Below are 24070 nucleotides of genomic sequence, written 5' to 3' on the forward strand. Positions count from 1 at the left end.
CCAGTAAGCTACATCCCCACCACTTTTTGTTTTATTTTGTGAGTCATTGCCTAGCGCAGTTATTCAGGCTGGCTTCCAACTTGGGACCCTCCTGCTTCTGCCTTCTGAGTGCTTGGGAATACAGGCGTGCCCCTGGTATTAAGAAGTACTCCAGAACCACCTACTAAATGCCAGGCACTATGTCGCCCTTCCAAGGTTCCATTCTCAGCAAAAGCAAGAAGCCATTCCACTTTACTGGAACTTAACGTGTTAGAATTTCACGCAGAAATTCTGATTTGGGAAGGCCTTACAGTTAACTTGACTTCTAGAGTCAGACTGCTTTGCCCCACAGCTCAACTCCAGTACATAAGGTTTAGTAACTCAAAGCAATTTCCATTATTTCTTGTGTTTCATTATCCACAGTTGTAAAACTAGAATAACACCTAAGTTAGGACGGTGAGAAATTTAATAAAGTATTAAGTACAATGCCCAGTGCCCGCAGCCTGGCTGGGCACAATTCAGGAGCCACTTGTCAAAAGAAACTAACTTTATTTTTAGAACTACAAACGCCAAACAAAACAGCTCCTCAGGAAAAAGCCCTCAGAGCCCAACTGCCACCACCAGCTTCCCACAAGCCTCTCACCCACACCAACCTCTCCACCTCCCACAATCCTCCTACTCTTGAGGCCCATGGCTGGGTTGTGTGGGCGGAGCCAAATAAGTCCCCCAATGAGCAGCTCTGTGGAGGAGCCAATCAGCTAGATGTTGCTGGGGCCGCTGTGAGCCAATCATCAGCTGGCAGTCTGAAGGGCAGGGAAACAGCCCAATGAACATCACCGCAGAGGAGCCAATCAGCTACATGTTGCTGGGGCCACTGTGAGCCAATCATCAGCTGGCAGCTGGAAGTTTGCTGGGGCCCCTTTGGCTGTGGCTCTCAACATCTCCCCCTCTCTGTTTAAACAACAAGCATGTGGCTTAGAGACCGTGCCTGCCTTAGGTTGTCCAATTACTACATATGGTCCTTACCCGTCTTCGGATGAGCTGATCTCAGGGTGTCAGCCTCCTGTCTTAGGTTGGTACCATTGTAATTGGATCTTACCCGTCATTGACTACCGGTCCAGTATACAGCCACACCTGTGGAGAGGTCTTTGTACCAGCAGGGGGGTGACGTTTTTGCCTCACCTCTGTTGGCCCCCAAATTTTAGCTGAATGATCATGACAAGCAGAAGGGAGGAAGATACACCAAGCCAATTGACGGCTCTTGTTGGAAAAATTGTACCACTGATGACATCATCAGCAAAAATACCCCAATACTACCACAAGTCGCTGCACCAACAGATAGTTCACAATGCATACGAGTGAGTTCACAATGCATACAAGTGACACATAGTTTAGGCAAGTTCTGCAAGCAGTTCAGTGATGGCTATTGCAGAAACTGTAGATTAGTTTTATCTTTGTCTTCACCGGCACTGGGATAAAGATAGGAATTCTGGCAATAATGGCTAAAGAAAAAATTATGTAACATTCCAGAAGGCACTAAAAGAAAACAATTTTCTTAACAATTTACATTATCTTGAAGAGAATTATTAAATATAATGAAAAGGAAAGGTGAAAGTAAACAAACAGATCTGTTAACCTCCTTTTTTGTTTACATAGTATAACAATTCTTTTTTTTTTTTTTAAAGAGAGAGTGAGAGAGGAGAGAGAGAGAGAGAGAATTTTTAATATTTATTTTTTAGTTCTCGGTGGACACAACATCTTTGTTGGTATGTGGTGCTGAGGATCGAACCCGGGCCGCACGCATGCCAGGCGAGCGTGCTACCTCTTGAGCCACATCCCCAGCCCCAGTATAACAATTCTTAACAGTTATTTACCCAATTTAAATTAAACCATTTAAATCACGTGAATAAAAAAAAATATTTGGATCCATTTTTTCATGAGCGCTCATCATATATGATATATGGACATATGTACATTCAAACATATAACACAAAACACAAGTGTGCACACATAATATAATACATACAACACATAACATAATAGTAAAGGCCTTATAACTTTTTACAGGTGAAATCTCCATTGCAATGTTTAAAAACTCTATAGTCAAAAAAAAAATAGAACTGATCAGCAAAACATTAACCTAGGTCTGTATGAGCTCAAAACACAAAATAGAACTTCATGATATGGGAAAGGGCAATAATAAAATAGATATTGAAAAAAGCATCCTGGTTCTGTCGCAGATGTAAGGATAGCCAAATTGGAGTTTTGGATATCAGCTGTTATGGATTTGAGCCAAATCATCTTCTTTTTGGTCTGTAGAAATCGCTTTAGTTAATCTTTCTGGAATCCAAATCGGCTGCTGTTCTCCCTGTAGAAACACACAAACAGGCCCCCGACTCCAGACAATCACTGGGTCAGGACTTTAGTTAATCTCTCTGGAATCCAAATCAGCTGCTGTTCTTCCTGTGGAAACACACAAACAGAACCCCGACTCCAGACAATTACTGGGTCAGGACCTTTCCATTGTCCTGTTAGAATATCTTTCCAAAGTACCTTGGGCTTATGTACATTTTTTGGACACATATGCCTTTCTGCAGCACTAAGTCCTGATGAATCCAAATTTAAAAAGTTTAGAGTAAAAAGGGTTATTTTAAGTTTATCTTTGGGGAATATATACCCCTTCCCAATTCCGTCTTTTTGCTTTAATAAGTACATTTTAATAGTTTGATGAGCTCTTTCAACTATGCCTTGTCTATGGATTGTATGGAATTCCTGTTATATGAGTAATGCCAAATGATGAGCAAAATTGTTTAAAAGAGGTAGAAGTATAACCAGGGGCATTATCTGTTTTTAACTGTTTTGGAATGCCCACAGTGGCAAAATTTTGTAAGCAATGAGCTATAACATCTTTAGTTTTTTCTCCGGCATGAAGGGAGCCCATCAAAAATCCAGAAGAAGTATCAACTGTAACATGTAAATATTTTAATTTTCCAAATTCTGGCAAGTGTGTGACGTCTATCTGCCAAATATGGTTAGGTATCAATCCTCTAGGATTGACTCCAAGATTAACTTGTGGTAAAAAGGTCACACAATTTTGACATTGTTTTATTATTTGTCTAGCTTGTTCCTTAGTTATTTTAAAATGCTTTTGTAAAGTATTAGCATTGGCATGGAACCTTTTATGAAAATGTGTAGCTTCTTCTAGTGCAGAGAAAATATGTATGTCATGTGTAGTTTTATCTGCTAAATCATTGCCCAAACTAAGGGCTCCAGGTAATCCTGTATGTGCCCTGATATGTCCTATAAAGAATGGATCTTTTCTGTCCCAGATTAATCTTTGTATAGTGGAAAACAAAGAGAAACAGTAGAAGAAGGGGAAATCCTACCAGCATCTTCAAGGGATACTATAGCATTAACTATATACTGACTATCAGAAAATAAATTAAATACAGAATCTTTAAACATCACAAAAGCTTGTAATACTGCATTAAGCTCTACCTTTTGAGCTGATTGTTTGGGTACTAAAAATGTAAAAGTTTGATCAGGTGTAACTATTGCTGCTGTACCATTATTTGACCCATCAGTGAATATATTTGGAGCATTCATGATAGGTGTTTTTCTTGTCATTTTTGGAAAAATTACAGGATGCTTAGACCAAAAAGACAATAAAGGATTAGATGGTAAGTGGTTATCAAATAAAACATTAGATTTGCACATGATTATTGCCCAAGTATTAGCTAATTCATCAATTTGATTCATAGTATATGGAGTAATAATTTTATTGGGAGAAATTCCAAACACTCCCTTTGCTGTATTTTATTCCTTTGCGTATTAATTGTCCAACAGCCTCAGGATACCTAGTAAGAATAGTGTTAGGAGAATAAGACAAATGTATCCATAATAATGGACCTTCTTGCCAAAATACTCCTGTAGGAAAATTTTTTGTTGGTAGTACAATAAATAATAAAGGCAAAATTATATCAATTCTATCCAAATGCATATTTTCCATATATGTTTCAATGATTTTAATGCCTTTCTTGCTTCAGGCATTAACATTCGGGGTGAATTTGGATCTGATGGACCTTTTAGGATATCAAATAAAGGTCCCAATTCTCCTGTTGGAATACCTAGATAAGGTCTTATCCAATTTATGTCTCCTAATAACTTTTGAAAGTCATTAAGTGATTTAAGTTGATCTACTCGTATTTGAATTTTTGGTGGATGGACCATGGTTGAGGATAATAGAACTCCTAAATAATTAATTGGAAAATTTAATTGTACTTTATCTATTGATATCTCTAGATTATAATTTGTTAATAAGTTTGTAAGTGTGGCATAACATTCTAGTAATGTTGAATTTTTGGTGGACGGACCATGGTTGAGGATAATAGAACTCCTAAATAATTAATTGGAAAATTTAATTGTACTTTATCTATTGATATCTCTAGATTATAATTTGTTAATAAGTTTGTAAGTGTGGCATAACATTCTAGCAATGTGTTTTTAACTTTGTGTGCTAATAATACATCTTCCATATAGTGGAATATTTGTAGTTCAGGATTTTGATTTCTAAGTGGCTGGATTACTTTGTTAACATAAATTTGACACATAGTTGGGCTGTTAGCCATCCCTTGAGGGAGTACTTTCCATTCATATCTCTGATCAGGACCTTCATGATTCAGTGCAGGGATAGTAAATGCAAAACGTGGACTATCCTCAGGATGAATTGGAATTGAAAAAAAACAATCTTTAATATCTATAACTAAAACATACCAAGTTTTTGGCAAAGCAGACAATTGAGGAATCCCTGATTGAGCAGGTCCCATAATGACCATTTCATTATTAATGGCTCTTAAATCTTGCAATAATCTCCATTTACCAGATTTCTTTTTGATGACAAAAATGGGAGTATTATGAGGAGATACAGAAGGTTGTATATGTCCTTCCGCTAATTGTTGTTTGACCAGATCATGGGCTACTTGTATCTTTTCTTTAGTCAAGGGCCACTGAGGAACCCATACTGGTCTTTCTGATTTCCATGTAATTTTTATTGTCTCAGTGGCCCTTTGTGAAAATCCAACCCATGTCTGTCTGTTCCTTGATCTATTTGTATTGGTGCTGCTATACCTTGTTCTTATTTTTCTAATCTTTTTCCTTTCCTAAAACCTTGTCTAGCCATAATAGTGGGTGCATTTTGATTGATATTATTTGTTAATGTCAAACCTAATTGATCTAAGACATCTCGTCCCCATAAATTTATGGGAAGATGATCCAATACATATGGCTGTATAGTTCCTTCACATCCTTCAGGATCCTTCCAATCTAATACCATTGCACTTCTATGGGGATTAGTCGCCACTCCTAGGCCTCGAAGCGTTTGAGTGGCTTGTTGTAATGGCCAATGTTTTGGCCATTCTTGACGAGAGATGATGCTAAGGTCTGCACCTGTATCCAGTAGCCCATTAAATTCATGTCCTTGAATATTTAGTTTCAGCATGGGGCGAGAATCTAAATTTAAAGAAAGCATATCCCAATCTACCCCTGTGGAGCCTAATCCCTTGGAACCTCTTTCTACAGCATGACTGGAAAATTTATCATGTAGGCTTCGTATTGTTAGTAACTGTGCTATTCTATCTCCTGGTGAAATTACTGATATACCCTTTGGAGAACTGGCTATAATTTTTATTTCACCTTCATAATCGGGATCAATTACCCCAGGACTTATCAAAAGTCCTTTTAGAGTAGAAGAGCTGCGTCCCAATAATAAGCCTACTGTTCCTTTGGGAAGAGGTCCTTTCACCCCTGTGGGAATGATTTGAACTCTCATCTCTGGAGTTAGTACTGATCTGGTGGAGGCGCAGATGTCCAACCCTGCGCTCCCTCTGGTTTGTCTGATGAGGGATCTGATGGACAATGTGTCCTGGTCACTACCCTGATGGGGTTGCTGGGTTCCTCCAGTGCTCCATATATTTGTGGTTTGGGGCCCTGGAGCATTGGGGCCCCCTGTCCATTTTTTGGCAATGGAGCCCGATGCCTTTGTCCACGATATTGTGGATAAACACCTTGTCCTTGTTCGTTTTTTGATAATGGAGTACCCTCTATGGTGGTTTGAGAATGGCATTCATTAGCCCAATGTAATGGAGTACCCTCTATGGTGGTTTGAGAACGGCATTCATTAGCCCAATGTCTCCCTCTATGGCATCGTGGGCAAATACCTGGTATTCTACTCCTTTGATACCTAGTTTTGTTAAACCCTCCTCCTATGGGGCAATTCCTTTTAAAATGTCCTGTTTGTTGACAATTGTAGCATGTTCTTGGCCTGGTATATAAAGCCTGTTTTACTGCAGCTGCCACAATTTGCCCTTGTTCATTAATGTCTCTGGCATCTAAAGCCTGTTTTACTGCAGCTGCCATGACTTACTCTTGTTCATTAATGTCTCTACATAATTTAATATATGTGTTTAAATCTTCCTGTTTCCATGGTCTAATGATATTTCTGCACCAATGATTTGCTTGGTCATAAGCCAGTTGTTTTATTAATGGCATTGCTTGTTCTGTATTCCCAAAAATTCTGGTAGCTGTTTGAATAAGCCTTTCTACAAATTCAGCGTAAGGTTCATTAGCTCCTTGTATTACCTTAGATAATTGACCTTGTAAACCTCCATGTCCTTGTAAAGTCTTCCATGCCCTAATTGCCTCTGCAGCAATTTGTGAGTATACGCCAGGATCATATGCAATTTGTTGCTGCTGATCCTCATAAGGTCCCTTTCCTAACAACATATCTAGATTTCTCTGAGGATAACCAGCTGCTGCATTTCGCCTAGCCGTCTCCTTGCAAAATTCCTCATTGGCAACCTTCCTTAACAGGTATTGACCTTCATTTAGCACAGCTTTACACATTTTAGCCCAATCTGCTGGCGTCATGTTCAAGTTGTTAATGGATTCAACCAAGTTTACAGTGAAGGGTGCTTGAGGACTATAGGTTGTTACAGCCTCTTTTAGCTCCTTCATTGTTTTGAAAATTAAACCCTGGTAAATTCGCTGCCCTCCTACCTCAAATACAGGGCATGTTAATACTTGAGATCCTGTCTCAGGATCCCAACTATCAACTGCAGGGGTTGGGGGCCTCCCAGCATATGGAGGTGGCCTTGTTAGTTGGACATTTACATCCTCTGGTGATAGAAAGGTGTTAGTAGCAGTCTCCTCTAGAGGTGGCGCTGTTGGTTGGACCCTTACATCCTCTAGTGATAGAAAGGTGTCAGTAGCAGTCTCCTTTTGTAACTTTCCCCCTGATGGCTTTTTCTGCTCTAAACTTCCTTCCTCTGTCTGACTAGTTCGAGAAACCTTCTCTTTTACTTGAATCTTTTCCTCTGTCTGACTAGCTTGAGAGGCCTTCTCTTTTACTTGAATCTTTTCCTCTGTCTGACTAGCTTGAGAGACCTTCTCTTTTACTTGAATCTTTTCCTCTGTCTGACTAGCTTGAGAGACCTTCTCTTTTACTTGAGTCAATATGTTTTCTCCTTCCTCTACCATTGTCTAAACTGAAGGCTTTGGACTAAGCAAACAAGATATGAACGTCCACAATAGCAATGTGCCAACTGGCAGAGTCCCTGGGCTTTTCTTTTCTATTCTTTTTAAATCTTCACCATGATGGTTCCATTGTGATATATTTAACAACTCCTCCTTAAATAGCCATGGGCTACATTTTTGTATTGTATCAACTTATGCCCTGACTGCTCTTGATTTTACTGGGATGTCTCCTTCCTCTAACAATTTACTTAACACTTTTTCAGTTTGTTTTTTACTAATTTCTGATCCCATATTTCTACTATAATACAACCCAACAAGATAACACCAAACAAAACCGAGATAGAATGAAATAAAAATGGAACAACAAAAAATCATTATAACCTTTCTCCCTATCTGTTCCTCAGATGGAAATAGTTTTTCCTCAGATGTGAGTGATTTTTCTTCCGTCTCACTCATCTCCAGGGGCAGGCAACTTAAAACAAAAGTGAAGCAAAACAAAAGAGGAATCTTAAAATGGCTACCCATCCTCTCACCCTGCCCTCAGGGGCGAGCAGTTTACTTACCCTCAGTCACTCCCCGTGGGAGCCACCAGATGCCGCAGTCTGGCTGGGCACAATTCAGGAGCCACTTGTCAAAAGAAACTAACTTTATTTTTAGAACTACAAACACCAAACAAAACAGCTCCTCAGGAAAAAACCCTCAGAGCCCAACTGCCACCACCGGCTTCCCACAAGCCTCTCACCCACACCAACCTCTCCACTTCCCACAATCCTCCTACTCTTGAGGCCGATTGGCTGGGTTGCGTGGGCGGAGCCAAAGAAGTTCCCCAATGAGCAGCTCCGTGGAGGAGCCAATCAGCTAGATGTTGCTGGGGCCGCTGTGAGCCAATCATCAGCTGGCAGTCTGAAGGGCAGGGAAACAGCCCAATGAACATCACCGCAGAGGAGCCAATCAGCTACATGTTACTGGGGCCGCTGTGAGCCAATCATCAGCTGGCACCTGGAAGTTTGCTGGGGCCCCTTTGGCTGTGGCTCTCAACACCCAGCACAAAAGTAAAGAGTTATTATTATTCATAGACTCGGGTGGAATTTGTCATTTTTGTGTTTAGAAAGCTGCATAGGTGATTTTGATAGTGTTATTGAATCTAACAAGGAAGATGCTTTGTGTTGCTGTTGAAACAGGGTTACACTTTGTTGCTTAAGCTGGTGTTGAACTGCTGGGTTCAAGTTATTTTCCTGCCTCATTCCAGTACTGAATGACAGCATAGTCTACCTTGCCAAGGAGTAATAAGATCAATTTTTTTAACCAGGCATTGCTGTGAATGTCTGTAAACCCAGCGACTAGGAGGCTGAAGCTCTAGAAGGGTCAAAAGGGGCTGGGGATGTGGCTCAAGCGGTAGCGCGCTCGCCTGGCATGCGTGCAGCCCGGTTCGATCCTCAGCACCACATACAAAGATGTTGTATCCGCCAAATACTAAAAAAATAAATATTAAAAATATTCTCTCTCTCTCTCTCTCTCCCTCTCTCTCTCTCTCTCTCTTTAAAGAAAAATAGAAGGGTCAAAAGGTTTGAGTCCAACCTCAGCAATTTCATGAGCCCCTGTCTCAAAAAAGCAGGGTAGGGGCTGGGGATGTAGCTCAGTAGTACTGCAGCCCTGGGTTCTATCCCCAGTGCTAACTAAAAAAGAAAAAAAATTAAAAACTTGGCCCTAGTCAAAGGATAAAATTATAAGGATTGTAAATGACTATTGAGGCAACTCTTCATCCTGTAAAATAAAGTATTCCTCATGGTTACAACTAAGGATGTTGGTTTTACAGACAGAAGGGATTGAAGAAAGGTGAAGCAAAAATAAAAAGCAGATTGGTCATTTTGTATTCTCCTTGTAGCCAAGTGTAGAGGTAAGGCAGAGAGGGAGCCTGGCACAGTAACTCCGGAGGGTGAAGCAGGAGAATCTCAAATTCAGGCCAGCCTGACAATTTAGTGAGACACTGTCTCAAAACAGAAAAGGCTGGTGATGTAGATGGGTAGTAAAGTGCCCCTGGGTTTAATACCCAAGATTGTAAATTGTCTGGCAGGGAGAGGAGGGGGAATGAGAAAGAGAAAAAAGGATTAAAGCAGAAGGAACTTCATTATCAAACCTGGCCTGCACATAGTTTTTGCTAACATCAACCTAAACCTGATTTGTCAGGTCAGACAAACAGCTTAGTTTTTCACCTTGATAATATAAAACTTTATCATGAGCAACTCCATTTTAATTTTTAGCTTGGTTTGTTATAACCTATACAGGAGTTTAGTCAAAAACAGTGGCCTTCTGTAATTTTTATTTGGGAGGGAAGGGTACTAGGGACTGAGCCCAGGAGCATTTAACCATTGAGCTACTCTCAAGCCTTTTTATTTTTTATATTAAGACAGGACCTTGCCAAATGGCTGAGGCTGGCCTCCAAACTATTGATCTTCCTGTTTCAGGTTCCCAAGTTGCTGGAATTAGAGGCATGAACTGTTTTCGAAGGATTGGTCCTTGTCCCAGAAAAAAGCGGAGTAGGGGCTGGGGATGCAGCCCCTACCCTTCCAATCCAATAACTAGGATGCAATTTTGAGAAAAGGGAAAAAAGGTTTATTGCTTTGCTAGCAAAGGAGAAACACAGGGGACTCCTGTCCCAAAGGCTGTGACTGCCCATCATTGGGAACAGGGTTTTTATAGAGGTGATTCAGAGAAAATGAGATAGGGGCTAGAGATCAGAAAGGAAAAGGTCAGGGAGAAGAAGTTAGGGAAAAGAATATCAAAGAAGATCAGGGAGGAGAAGGTTAGGGAAAAGAAGACTGGTGGGGGGGACATGTAAGTCTCAAAGCCCCAAGGGATATAGTCAGAGCATCAAGTGGAACCCCTGTTACAGTACCACAGTGCCTGTAATTTTCAGTGAACCCTCTTCATTTACACACTCTGATTTCATATCCTCATACTCTTACATCACCCCAAACACAGAAACACAGTCCCTCAGTTATTTACACTGTTACAGGGGTTCACTTGATGTTTGGACAATATCCCTGTTGCTTTGGAACTTAAATTTTTTTTTCTCCATCTTTTCCCTGAACTTTCCCGAATCTTCTCCTCCCTGATCTCTCCCGCCCCCATCTCATTATCTCTGAATCATCTTTTTAAAAAACCCTGTTCCCCATGATGGGCAGAATCACAGCCTTTGGGATAGGAGTCCCCTGTGTTTCTTCTTTATTAGAAAGTAATAAACTATCTTTTTCCTTTTCCTCAAAGCCGTGTCCTTCTTATTGGATTGGCATTGGGAACAAGACTGAGATCTCAGTAACACCACCACCTAAACTACCTGCTTCCTGCCTTCTTTCCTGACTCCCATTGTATGACTCCTTCAATTTTACTCACTTGGGCTAGGGTTGTGGCTCAGTGGTAATTTGCTCCCCTAGCAGTGCTAGGCCCTGGATTCCAAGCTCAGCACCACATAAAAATAAAATAAAGATATTGTGTCCATCTACAACTAAAAAAATAAAATATATATTTTTTAAAATTATACACACTCATTCCCTTGCTCACATTCATGCCCTCATCTAACTATTTGTGCTTTCAACTAGACACTTGCACACTCCCTTAGATATAGTCACCCTCAATAAATGTGATTCCTAATTTCCCTTAAGCAGATGTGCTCTTCCCTTTATTCAGACACATTTTCCCTTTTATAATGTTAGAGAAAGTTGACTGACCAGTACTATATACTGGTCAATGTTTAACAACCACCTCTCGAGGCAGGGAGAGGAGAAATCTGATTAGTAGCCTTTGCCAATACCTATGTTGTAAATACCCTGAGCATGGCCAGTTTCAAGTTACCAAAGGTTTCATAACCTGTTCACAGAATTCCAGAGGATTTAACACTGACTCTTCCAAACCCTCTGCTCCAGCACACCATTGAATGTTGACTATCCCAGATTTCCTTACTTCCTTACTTGCTATAAGTGACTCATTGACCTTGTGGCAGGATTACTGACTGCAAGGATTTTTAATTTTCTACCTTAAAAAAGCAATGGATTACACAGTTAACATGTATTATTTACCTTAAAAGGTTGTCATGAGGTGCTGGGTTTTCTTTATTTGTTTTGTTTTTTGGTTTTTGAGGTACTGTGGATTGAATCTGTTTTGAGACAGGATCTCAGCAAGTTGCTCAGGCCAGCCTCAAAGTTGCAATCCTTGTGTCAAATGTCTGAAATTATATCACACCCAGCTGTGCTGAGGCTTTAAGTTAGGTCATTTTGATTAAAGAAAGAGGGAGAGTGAGAAAGGAAGAAGAAAAGAAAGAAGCCAGGTGCAGTGGCATGCGCCTGTAATAACAGCAGCTCCGGAGGCTGAGGTATGAGGATCATGGGGCTGGGGATGTGGCTCAAGCGGTAGCGCGCTCGCCTGGCATGCGTGCGGGCCGGGTTCGATCCTCAGCACCACATACCAACAAAGATGTTGTGTCCGCCGAGAACTAAAAAATAAATATATAAAAAAATTCTCTCTCTTTCACTCCCTCTTTAAAAAAAAAAAAAAAAGGAGGCACTAAGCAACTCAGTGAGAGACCCTGACCCTAAAATACAAAATAGGGTTAGGGAAAGAAAGAAAGGAAGGAAGGAAGGAAGGAAGGAAGGAAGGAGAAAGCAGTCCACCAAGAAAGAAAGAAAGAAAGAAGCAAGTGGTCCACCAAGAAAGAAAGGAAGAAAGAGGCAAGCGGTCCACCAAGAAAGAAAGGAAGAAAGAAAGAAAGAGGCAAGCGCTCCACCAAGAAAGAAAGAAAAAAAGAAAGAAAGAAAGAGGCAAGCGGACCACCAAGAAAGAAAGAAAGAAAAAAAGAAAGAAAGAAAGAACGAAAGAGGTCCACCAAGAAAGAAAGAAATAAAGAAAGAAGGAAGAAAGAAAGAAAGAGGCAAGCGCTACACCAAGAAAGAAAGAAAGAAAGAAAGAGAGAAAGACAGAAATGTCAAGCGTTCCACCAAGAAAGAAAGAAAGAAAGAGGCAAGTGGACCACCAATAAAGAAAGAAAGAAAGAAAGAAAGAAAGAAAGAAAGAAAGAGGCAAGCGCTCCACCAAGAAAGAAAGAAAGAAAGAAAAAAAGAAAGAGGCAAGCGCTCCACCAAGAAAGAAGGAAAGAAAGAGGCAAGCGCTCTACCAAGAAAGAAAGAAAGAAAGAAGCAAGTGCTCTATCAAGAAAGAAAGAGGCAAGTGCTCTACCAAGAAAGAAAGAGGCAAGCGCTCTACCAAGAAAGAAAGAAATAAGAGGCAAGAGCTCTACCAAGAAAGAAAGAAAGAAAGAGGCTAGTGCTCTACCAAGAAAGAAGGAAGGAAAGAAAGAAAGAAAGAAAGAAAGAAAGAAAGAAAGAAAGAGGCAAGCACTCTACCAACCAAGAAAGAAAGTAAGAAAGAAAGAAAGAGGCAAGCGCTCTACCAAGAAAGAAAGAAATAAGAGGCAAGAGCTCTACCAAGAAAGAAAGAAAGAAAGAAAGAGGCTAGTGCTCTACCAAGAAAGAAGGAAGGAAAGAAAGAAAGAAAGAAAGAAAGAAAGAAAGAAAGAAAGAAAGAAAGAAAGAAAGAAAGAGGCAAGCACTCTACCAACCAAGAAAGAAAGTAAGAAAGAAAGAAAGAGGCAAGCACTCTACCAACCAAGCTATATCCTCAGCCCTCAGTTGACATTTGAATAAATTTTCACAATGTGCACAATGATTTATTTAAGCTTATTCTTTATTGGTTTGGTTTCTCTTGGGGACTCTGGAGTAGGGCGGAGGCAAGAGCTGAGCTGAGTAAGTGAAGGGCAGAGTCCAATCTTGAAACTGGGTTTGGTCGGTCACTGAGACCTGGGAAAGTGGAGAAACAAGAAGAGGGGGGTGGGGTGGGGTAGGGTCGTTATCAACTGGGAGTCAGCTCAGCAAGTTTATTTATCCTATTGCCCAGCAGGAACCAAAGTGCTCCTACCTTCAAATGACCTTTTTAATGATACATAATCAAAATAATTCACTAAACTACAGAGACAGTTACCCACCTTCCTATGGAGATTCTCTCCTATCTCTTTTCTATTAGCTTGGATACATTCCCTTTTCCATTTTTACTCTCTGGCAGATGCCTTCCCAGATTTGTCCCTTCCATTCCTTCCCAGTTTCTCAGTATTAAAGTCTGGATGTGATTCAGTTTCTGTATCTAGCTTGATGTCTGCCTATCGGATGGGTGTCCTGTCTCACCCTTAGGTGCCTGAGTCCATAATCTTTAGTCCCTTTGTCTAGGACCGAATACATAGACTGAAAGATTTTCTAGCTGGTAATCACTGAGATCATCAGTGTCTACACAACAGGGCTAACAGCCTCCAACTACAGAAGTTTCCATCACTGGAAGGTGTCATAGCCCCAGGGTCCAGAAGGAAATCTGAGAATAGGGGTGGGCAGCTGAGCTCTGTAAGAGAACTGGGACTTGAGGAGGATGAGAGGGAAATCCTAGTAGTAATGACAACTGCTGATACTTCTCAGCTCTTATTCCTCCTCAGGTGTGGCCCTCAGCTCATTATTTGCATTATCTTATAAAAACTTCATCACCATGCCATTAAATGATCCTCCCATTCCACCCCCAAACCTATGCTGAGAATGGCATGCTGAGATGTGTACCTCTGTGGCAGGCAAAGTGCTCTACCACAGAGGTACACATCAGCCCGCCATGAAATGGTTTAAATAGGTCTCATTTTAATGAAAACACCGAGGTCCAGAAAGGCTAAGTAATTTGCCAGTGTATATTGGAGAAGAGATTTGAATAAGGGCTGGGGTATGGTTCAGCTTGCTTAGCCTGCCCCAGGCCCTGGGTTCCATCCCTAGCACTGTGGGGTGGGGAGATCTGAATTCATGTGTAACCCAGAAGCTCAAGCTTCTAACCTTTGTGCAACATGCCCAAAACCACTGGGCTCCCTCACCTGAGTGTGCAGAGCTCTGTCTGGTCCACCATCCAGGCCAGCAGCTTTTGAATCAACAACTCCTTTAGTAGATCTTCATCACCAGGGTTCTTGGGTAGGGAGCTGCAAAGAATACAACCTGTGGGAGCCTGCTTGAGTTTGGGCCTCACGCAGAGAAAGCAAATACAGGACCTAGGACTCAGAAGGAGCCCTTGGAAGTGGGGACAGAGCCAACACACCTGCCTCTTGGTTATCTCTGCTCTCATCCTTTTCACTCTTCAGTACAGGCAAGGTCAAACAGGAATCTACTACAAGGCCAGGCATGGTGTTGCATGCTTGGTTGTTTTTTTTTTAATTTTTTTTAATATTTATTTTTTAGTTTTCGGCAGACACAACATCTTTGTTTGTATGTGGTGCTGAGGATCGAATCTGGACCGCACGCATGCCAGGTGAGCGTGCTACCGCTTGAGCCACATCCCCAGCCTGGTGGTGCATGCTTGTAATCCTAGCTACTAGGAAGGCTGAGGCAGGAGAATCGCAAACTCAAGAACAGCCTCAATGATGGGACCTCGAGCTGGGTGTGTTCCGTTGTCATGCTTCCACCGCGATTTCCTCTTTTAATCTTCCTTAGTTCCTAAAACTTTCAAGGTATTTGCCCCGTTTTTCTTACCATCTGCCCTATCATTTAAAGTTTTTCTTACTCAAAAAAAAAAAAAAAAGAACAGCCTCAGCAATTTAGCAAGACCCTGTCTGAAAATAAAATATAAAAAGATGGGATGTAGCTTAGCAGTAAAGCATCCCTGAGTTTAATTCCCAGTACCAAGAGAAGAAACTTGCTGGTGCAAACCAGGCATGGTGGTGAACCCCTGTAATCCCAGTGGCTCAGGAGGCTGAGGCAGAGGCCAGATGATTTCAAGTTCAAAGCCAATTTTAGCAATTTAGCAAGATCCTAGGCAACTTAGCAAGACCCTGTCTGGATAAGCATCCCTAGTACTAAAAAAGAAAGAAAGAGGAGCTGGGGTTGTGGCTCAGTGGTAGAGGGCTTGCCTAGCATGTGTGAGGCACTGGGTTCAATTTTCAGCACTGAATATAAATAAATGAACAAAATAAAGGCCCATCAATGTTTAGAAACTGTGCCCAGGAGCTGGGAGTGTAGCCCAGTGGTAGAACACTGACCTAGAATGCACAAGACCCTTGATTTGATCTCTAGCACTACAAAAAAAAAGAATAAGAAATTCTAGCCCCAAAACTTGCAGAACCTATTCTCTGTGAGTTTGGTCTGACCCCAGGAGTTTGTTGTTTGTTTGTTTGTTTTGTACCAGGGATTGAACACAAGGGTACCCGACAACTGAGTCACATCCCTAGTCCTATTTTCCATTTTATTTAGAGACAGGATCTCAATGAGTTGCTTAGTGCCTCACTTTTGCTGAGGCTGACTTTGAACTCACAGTCCTCCTGCCTCAGCCTCTGGAGATATGCAGTACTGTGCCCTGATCCCAGGAGTTTTTTGTGGTACTGAGGATTGAACCCAGGGGTGCTTTACTGCTGAACTACATCCCTAGCCCTTTAAATTTTTTTTTTAGTTGTTGATGGACTTTTATATTTTTTATTCATTTATTTATATGTGATGCTGAGATTAAACCCAGTGCCTCACACTTATGAGGCAAGTGCTCTACCACTGAGCCACAACCCTAGTCCTCCTTAGCCCTTTTATTTATTTTTATTTTTGAAGACAATGTCTTTTACTTTAACATTATGCATTTTTAAACTTTTTTTGTAGTTGTGTTTGGATTATTATTTTATTAGTTTATTTTTATGTAGTGCTAAGGATTGAACCCAGTGCCTCACACATGCTAGGCAAGTACTTTGCCACTAAGTTATAACCCCTGTCCACCCTTTTTATTTTTTATTTTGAGACAGGGTCTCACTTAATTTCCCAGGGTGGCCTCCAGCTTGCAATCCTCCTGCCTCAGCCTCCTGAATCACTGGAATTATATGTGTGTAACTCTGTGCCTGGATGGAGATTCCTCTTTGAACTCTGGGAGGAAGAAAATGCTTATGCTCTGGAGTGTGTGAAGAGATAAAAGTGAGGTGGGGTGGCCCTGGAGGTTCTATTTCCTCCCCTTCCACATGGAGACTCACCTCTGCTGCTCTGGTGCCTCCTTATTCCCTTGAGATTGCCCAGCCAGTTCCAGGGCCTGGGCCTCCCTCTGGGTGATGTTGTGTTTCCAGCTAGTAAACAGAAGATTAGGGAGTGGGTAGGCTAGGGGAGACTGCAGATGCTCCCCACCCAAGGACACTTGAATCTTTTGGCACCTCAGTCCTGGGAGCAAGGATACCTCTTTCTCCGCTCAGCCTCCCCACCATTCATGTTTAGTTGCTTCCACCAGTGGCACCTCTTCAAAATTTACCAGGCTGACCAAACAGCAAGAGCATGGAAAGAGATTTGTTGTAGTAAGAAAGTACAGGGCGGCTTATTTCCAAAGTCTGAAGTGGTCACACCAAACAGTCATTGGCAGCAGTTCAGCCTCCTGTCTGCATCCCTGGCCCCCTGGGGATCCTCTCTGAGCTTCCACATATTTCCCCAGTTCCTCCTCTTGGAAGTAAAGGGTTGGAACTCTGCCTATGGGGTAGCCACCTTGCTATATTAATCAATGCCACAAATTATCCTTCTAACAAAAAGGAAGAAGACAGAGGAGGAGGCAGAGGAGAAAGAAGAAAAAGGAGGAGAAGGAGGAAGGGGTGGAAGAGGAGGATGAGGAGGAAAGGAGGCAGAAAGAAGGAAAAAGAAGAAAAGGAAGAGGAGGAGGAAGAAGAAAAAGGAGGAGGCAGAGGAAAAGAAGAAGAGGAGGAGAAGGAAGAAGACAAGGATTGGAAAAAGAAGAGGAGAAAGAGAAAGAACAGGAAGTAGTAATAGTAAAGGGTTGGACGAAGAAAAAGAAGGAGGAGGAGGAGGAGGAGAGGAGGAGGAGGAGGAGGAGGAGGAAGGGGAAAAAGGAATAGTAGTAAAGGGTTGGTGACGGGCCCTGGCTATTATCAGCCCCTAGACTGGACTGCTGCCAGAGTTGGGAATCTCCATTTCCAACTCCCCACCCTTATCTAGTGAAAGGTGCCACTGGATTTGTGACCTCCTGCCTATGTGACTACAAATGGTGACCTGATCTGAACACAGAAGGGCCCGGGCAGGCAGAAGAGGAGTGGGTGTACAAAATGACTCACTTGTTCTTCTTCCCCTTCTGGGCCAGCAGCCAGTTCACAAAGTCTTGCTGGTGGATCTTGTCCATGGCAATGCTGTAGTCACTGATGAAAGTTCCCTCTGCATACCTTGGTCCTAGAGGTCGGGAGCCAGGAACCTTCGCATGGGATCTGAGGGAGGAGAGATGGAAGCCAGGACGCGATGCGAGGGAAGGGGCAGGGACCAGAGGTCATAATTTAGAGGTGAAGCATTGGATTGCTTCTAACAGAAGGCAGACATGAAAACAAGCCAGCCCCATTTCTTGGGAGCCAGTTTTTAATGGAGACACCCTGTTGTCAATTCATTCGTTGACAACTGAGGATAAAGTCCTCGGCTCCCTGGGGCTTTTTGCCCAGTTCAAGGACCTTCTTCCTACATTGTGTGTGTGTGTGTGTGTGTGTGTGTGTGTGTGTGTGTTTAGATTCTGGGCAAAGGACTGAATCACACGTTTTCTTTCTTTCTTTTTCTTCTTTTTTTTTGGTACTGGTGATTGAACCAAAGAGTTCACTCTACCATTGAGCTACATCTCTGACTCTTTTTCTTTTTCATTTGGAAACAGCATCTTGCTAAATTGCTGAGGCTGGCCTCAAACTTGCATCCTCCGACCTCAGCCTCCAGAGTTGTTGGTATTACAGGCATGCACTACCCCCCAGCTCAGTTCCCTGATTTCTTTCTCTTGCCCTGACCCTGTCTGATTCAGGTCTTTTGTTCACATTTTATAATAATAATAATAATAATAATAATAATAACAACAACAATAACAACAACAACAACTCACAGAAGATCACTTACTATGACTCAGGTTCTCTATAAACACTTTAGCACATAAAATCATCTAACCCTTACAACATTTCTAGGAAATATCCCCCCCTGCCTGCTCCCCCCCCCCTTTTTATTCATTCAGTACTGGGAATGGAACCCAGGGTCTTGCACATGGTAGGCAAGTGCTCTACTACTGGGCTACACCCCCACCCCTACCCGCATTGTGTGAGTGAAGAAACCAAGGTGGGAGATCCAGGACTCACCCTGGTCTATTGTCTTAACATCTACATGATGCCATTCTCCTTATAGGTGTTTCTGACAGCTTCCCTCACATTGACAACTTTACATTTGCCAAATTTACAGGGACTCTTGGTGTGTCCTTGCATCTGAAAAGATCCAACTCTACTTAGAATAATCTCTCTTAGTCCTTGAAAGCACCACCAGAGCCTCCTGCTATATTCACCATATTGTTGGCTCTTCATCCCAGTTCTCAGGACAATCTGCAATAGACCTAAGAGCTTCTTTTCTGTCTTCTGGAAGACAGGAGGCAGTGGTAGGTCCCTGTTCACATATCCCCTGTGCCTGAGCACTGGAGGCTCTCTGTAAGAGCTGAGTGAAGGCATGCATCAATGAGTGGCTGGAGCTTTTATCGGAAAGGAAGAAGATGGCTGGGTGAGGTGGTGCATGCCTGTCATCCCAGCAACTCTGGAGGCTGAGGCAAGAGGATTGCAAGTTCACGGTCAGCCTCAGCAACTTAGTGAGGTCCTAAGCAACTCAGTGAGAGTCAAAAATAAAAAGGACTAGGGACGTGGCTCAGTAATCAATCATCTCAGGGTTTATTCCCTGGTACCAAAAAAAAAAAAAAAAAAACAGGAGATGATGCCATCTTCATCTTCTTGAGAACTCAGACGTTGAGAAATAATTCCAGAAATCTAACCATCTAACTGGGCTTTCCCACTGCAGCTGTAACTCATTAATCTCTGGTTCCATTCTCATTCTGCACCTGGGTCTCTGGCAGACTTTTCTCCTAATTTCTTTCCTCTTAGTTTGGGGTTCCTCCCTTTCTCACCTTCCCCTTGAACCAAGTCCTAAACATGGTTATCCCTCAGGCTTCTGCTTTCCTACCTGGAGAAAGCCTCTTCCTTTTCTCCCAGCCCCACTGCCAGGAACAAGAGCACCAAGAGCAGAGAACAGGTCTTCATGGCCATCATCTTCCAAGGGGTTTCCACTCTGAGAAAGAAAAGGGCCAGGACAAGAGAATGAGGGTACAGCCAGGAGGCCATGCAATGCCAGGGCCTGGGCAGGTGCTGGGAGTTGCTGGGGATTAGAGGTAGTGACAAGAAGGGTCCTTGGGGCCTGACCAAGAGATGAATATGCTCACTCAGTCTTAAGTGGACTCTGAAAGGGGTGGAGAAGAGCAATGGTAGAGAGACCTTGGCAGAGTAAAGCAGTGAAGGCCTGTGTGCCTGGATACCTCTCTTCCCTGGCTCCAGGGGCCAGACATCATAGGCGTGGGGTTAGACAAGTTTCTCTGCTTAGAACCTCCCAAGTTCATGGGAGCCAGAGTTCCTGAGTTCTAATTAACTGCTACCCAAATTATTGTGGCCCCCTTGCCCTAAATGAAAACCATGCACAGAACCATCTCTCTTCTCAGGCTTAACTATTGTGACTCAGAAAATCTCATCCTAAAATCAATCTGACCTGTCTCCTTCTAGGGGTTTGATTCATTTTATGGTGGTTCTTCAGTTGAGAGAATGAACAATGAGGAACTTGTCACACTCTCCCATGGCCTGAAAACCAAAGCTAGATCTGGAGAGGTATGGACTGCAAGAGCTTACCTTCCTTAGAAACCATAGGAGCTGCCTTCCTATTTCTCAGAGGAGGAGAGTGAGACGCCCGGGAGCCCCGCATCTCAAGTAGCCAGAATCCACCTCCTCTCAGGTCATCTCTTCCATCCCCATTCCAGCCTCTCTCTTACCTGACTTCCTTTCTGGCTCTTCCAGAAGAAGGGCAGGATGGGATCCCTTCCTCCTACCTGCTGGCCAGTTGGAGCCTGCCTCAAGAAAGTCTGTCCTAGCTCCTTTATATCCAGGCATCAGAGACCTGCTGATTAGCCTAAAAGCATCTTATCTCAAGAAATTAAGCCCACAGCTCCTGCCACATTAAATCCATTTTACACATAATGACATTGCCCTTCTACCTGGACTGCACTAATTGGTGATTAACATTTGGATATCTCCAGCTGCTATCTGGGGCTGCCCCAGGGGCAGGGTACCCTAAATACCCTCTTTTCTTTTCTCCCTCCTCCTTCTTGGTACACTATTCTTCTCTGCCTACTTCCTGTATAGGTAGCTCCATTGGAGGGTTAGCTTGGTGAGGGCTGACTTGGGGTATGGTGGCACTGCCTGTCGAAGCAGGGGCACTTCCGCAAAGTAATAGGCTACTTCTGGGGGAAAAGAAGAGGCCACAGTCATTGGAACCCTGCTTTGAATAGAGGGCCAAGGCTTGGCATTGTGGTAATGCCTTCATCATTCTTTCTAGGGGGTATCCAAGCAGGCTGGGGAAAGGACTAGAGAATGTCATTGAGGTTTCCCACTGATGGCTGCACAAACAGAATTTACAATCAAGCTGTCTACTACTTAGAGGCAGGATGAACCTAGAGGGACTTAACCACTGGGCCACATCCCCAGCCAGTTTTATATTTTATTCTGAGACAGGGTCTTGTTAAGTTGCTGAGGCTGACTTTGAACTTGCAATCCTCCTGCTTTAGCCTCCTACTGGGAGTACAGGCTATTGTGCCCAGCTTAGAGTGAGGTGTAGTTACAGTTGGGAACTTGGAAGAAGGTAGGGCAACTACAACTCAGTCTGTAAAGAATTGTGAGACCCAAGACCTCAATGCCCTACTCTTCTGTATGAGAGAAGTATGTCCTGCTATTTCCCCCCTCAGCACAGGGCCCTCTGAGATCATACTGGGCTCTCCAAGGCAAGGATGCTGCTGCTGCTGCTTCTTCTTCTTCTTCTTCTTCTTCTTCTTCTCCTTTTTTTTTTTTTTTGGTGGTGCTGGGGATTGAACCCAGGGCCTTATGCATGTAAGGCAAGCACTCTATTCCCCAGCCCAAGGCAGGGCTACTTGTTCCTGATCAGACTAAGGGCTCTCTGAGAAGAGCCACACAAGCCAGAGGCTGTGTCCTAAGTCCTTGGAATGCTCTCTGAGCTTTTCTCCACATACCTAGCTCATGGTTCTGCCTACGGGGACTCAGTCTTGCAAGGGCAGGGTGAAGACTGACTGCATTTTTGGCAAACCCCTAAGGTACCCTTCCTGGGTTCCTCCTTGCATTCAACCTGAGTTCTTGGAACCATAAACAGTTGTGCTCTTATTCTGCCTATTAGCCTCAGGGCTAATAAAGGTCACTTTGCTTCCCAGGTGGACTTGCTGGAATAGGAGTAGATCTAGCATGAAGTTAAGTGCCTGTGTGGGATGAGAGGTCCCTGGACTAGGAAGGTTGCTCACCTCTGCCTCCTAGAAACCTAACCTGCCCACTCATTTATTGCTCACCATCTAGAAAAACTTCTCCCAGAGTAAGCTCCTTAACTTCCATCTCCCAGCTACCAATGGGCAGATATTAGATGTTGGTTCAGATTCAACCTCCAAAGGGGAGGGGGTCTCTGCAATATTGCTTTCTGCTGAGCAACAGTTAATGGGCCCAGAAAGATGTGTCAAAACCAGGGCACTCTTATCTGAGGGCAGAGGGTATCCAAGAAAGAGAATGTCTTTCCCTGGGACCCCCAAGTCTGGTGCTAAACCAGAGTCAAAGAAGTCTCTGCAGTGGGTTCCAGTAGCTGTGAGCCCCACCTCTACTTCTAGGTGTGTTTTTTTGGGGTGGGCTGCTCTCAATGTCATTTGTGCCCTAAGTCCCCATCCCAGTCCCTTCCACAACCATCTCCTAGTCTGCCTTTGATCTTTGACCCTTGTTCCTCAAGTGGACAAACTAGGGAGGGCCCTGGGAGGGGCAGGGTGGGCAGAGCAGGGGGTATAGTGGCCATCAAACCCAAAGCTCCTGCTCAAGCCTGCAAGCTCCACATTCCTGGAGATCAACATGGGGAGGGCCAGAGGAGAAGATCAAAGAAGAAACCACAAGCTCTCCCCTGGCTTGCCCACAGGCCCCCCACACCACAGCAACTGGAGAGGCAGGAAAATGGGAAAGATGACCTTGAAAGTTTCTGGCTATAGGTAGGGCCTGCTAGACTTTTTGTTGGGTTTGTTACTATTTGGTTGTTAGGTTTAGGTATTGATTGATTGATTGATTGATTGCAGTGATGGGGATCAAATCCAGGGCTTGGAAAATACTAAGCTTGCCATCTACCACTGAGCTATACACCCCCATCCAGGGCCTGCTGGACTTCATCAAAATAGTTCAACCAATCCAACTGGCAGCTCACCCAACCTGACCACATCATAAAGAGCAGGGCCTTGATGTGCAGAGTCCTGTGCAGTTTTGGGGTGGGCTGGGGATGGGAAGCTCAGGAGGGAGCAGAGTCATCGCCCACCCCCCCGCCCGCCTCTTGGTACCACCACAGAGAATTTCCAGGATCTGAGGAGTCAGAGAGGACACGGGATGGGAGGCAGGGAGACATCCCAACTGGCCCCAAACCCAGGTAGGTGGAGGGAGTGTCTAGGGGTGGGGGTGGTGAAGTCAGAAGTTCACAGGGTAAGATGAGGAAGGAGTGATGGGCCAGAGAGTGCCCAGGTTCCTGCCTCCTAGCTTGGGTCTGGAATGTCCCTCAAAGGCTCCTGTGTTGAAAGCTTTGTCCCCAGTGCAGCAATGCTCAGCGGGGGGGGGGGGGGGGGGGGGGGGCAGCTTTGGGGAAGCGACTAGATAGATCTGATCCCATCAATAGATTAGCCCATTGATGGGCTCATAACTGAACTATTGGGAGGTGGTAGAAACTATAGGAGGTGGAACAGGTTGAAGGAAGTGGGGGACATGCCTTAGGAAGATATGTCTTGTCTGTAGCCCCTTCCTCTCCTCCTCTCTGCTTCCTGGCTGCAATAGGAGAGCAGCTCTGTTCTGCCACATGCTCTCTGTCTCACCTCAGGCCCAAAGTGAGAGGGAAAATGACCATGAACTTAATCCTCTGAAAGTATAAGCCAAAGCAGATCTTTTTTCCTTTTCTTTAAAATTTGCAGTGCTTGAGATTGAACCCAGGGGCTCTCTACCACTGAGCTACATCCCCAGACTTTTTTTTTTTTTTGAAACAGGATTTTACTAAGTTGCCCAGGCTGGCCTCAAACTTGCTCTTCCTTCCTCAGCCTCCCCAGTTGCTGGGACTACAGGCATACGCCACCATGCCTGGCTCTTTTCTCCTTTGAGTTGATTTTCTCAAGGTTATTTTGTCACAGTGATTAAAATCTGACGGACACATAGCCCTTCATGGGTGCTGAGATGGAGGCCCAGGAATGTGAACTGAACAGAAGAATAACATTTGGTGTTTGCTGGCTCTTCCCGGCCCCAGTGGTGACTCACTACCACCACCTCCCACCACAGCCACTGCCGACATTCCAGGCCCAGCCTGAAGCCAGTCCGCCTGACTCAGAGTGCTGGCCTCAGCCCTCCCTGCGTGGACACTACTTTTGAAGT

The 24070-nt window shown here is 43.6% G+C and overlaps 1 protein-coding gene across 2 annotated transcripts; it reads right to left on the bottom strand.

Moving 5' to 3' along the window:
• Positions 1–13227: 13227 nt before the first annotated feature.
• Positions 13228–20483, bottom strand: Gip (gastric inhibitory polypeptide). 2 transcript variants are annotated; one of them, XM_040268264.2, is made up of 6 exons: positions 20410–20483; positions 19557–19661; positions 17654–17800; positions 16577–16666; positions 14456–14557; positions 13228–13358 (listed from the first exon to the last, which is right to left on the bottom strand). In XM_040268264.2, exons 2-6 carry the CDS (start codon positions 19640–19642, stop codon positions 13349–13351), a joined length of 435 nt encoding a protein of 144 aa, XP_040124198.1. In that variant the 5' UTR covers positions 19643–19661; positions 20410–20483; the 3' UTR covers positions 13228–13348. The 2 variants fall into 2 exon arrangements, with proteins under 2 accessions (XP_040124198.1, XP_005321763.1); XM_005321706.2 differs by lacking the exon at positions 13228–13358 and having other exon boundaries at positions 14452–14557.
• Between the last annotated feature and the right edge of the window lie 3587 nt (positions 20484–24070).

The sequence above is a fragment of the Ictidomys tridecemlineatus genome, chromosome 3, assembly GCF_052094955.1.
Source record: "Ictidomys tridecemlineatus isolate mIctTri1 chromosome 3, mIctTri1.hap1, whole genome shotgun sequence".
Taxonomy (NCBI): domain Eukaryota; kingdom Metazoa; phylum Chordata; class Mammalia; order Rodentia; family Sciuridae; genus Ictidomys; species Ictidomys tridecemlineatus.

What these genes read in the sequence shown, in the direction of transcription:
- Gip (XM_040268264.2), bottom strand. Translation starts at nt 19,642, where the DNA reads ATGATGGCCATGAAGACCTGTTCTCTGCTCTTGGTGCTCTTGTTCCTG. An exon ending in AAGGAAGAGGCTTTCTCCAG is followed by an intron (nt 17,801 to 19,556) that starts GTAGGAAAGCAG and finishes CTCCTCCCTCAG; the next exon opens with ATCCCATGCGAAGGTTCCTG. An exon ending in CAGAAGGGGAAGAAGAACAA is followed by an intron (nt 16,667 to 17,653) that starts GTGAGTCATTTT and finishes TCTGTTTACTAG; the next exon opens with CTGGAAACACAACATCACCC.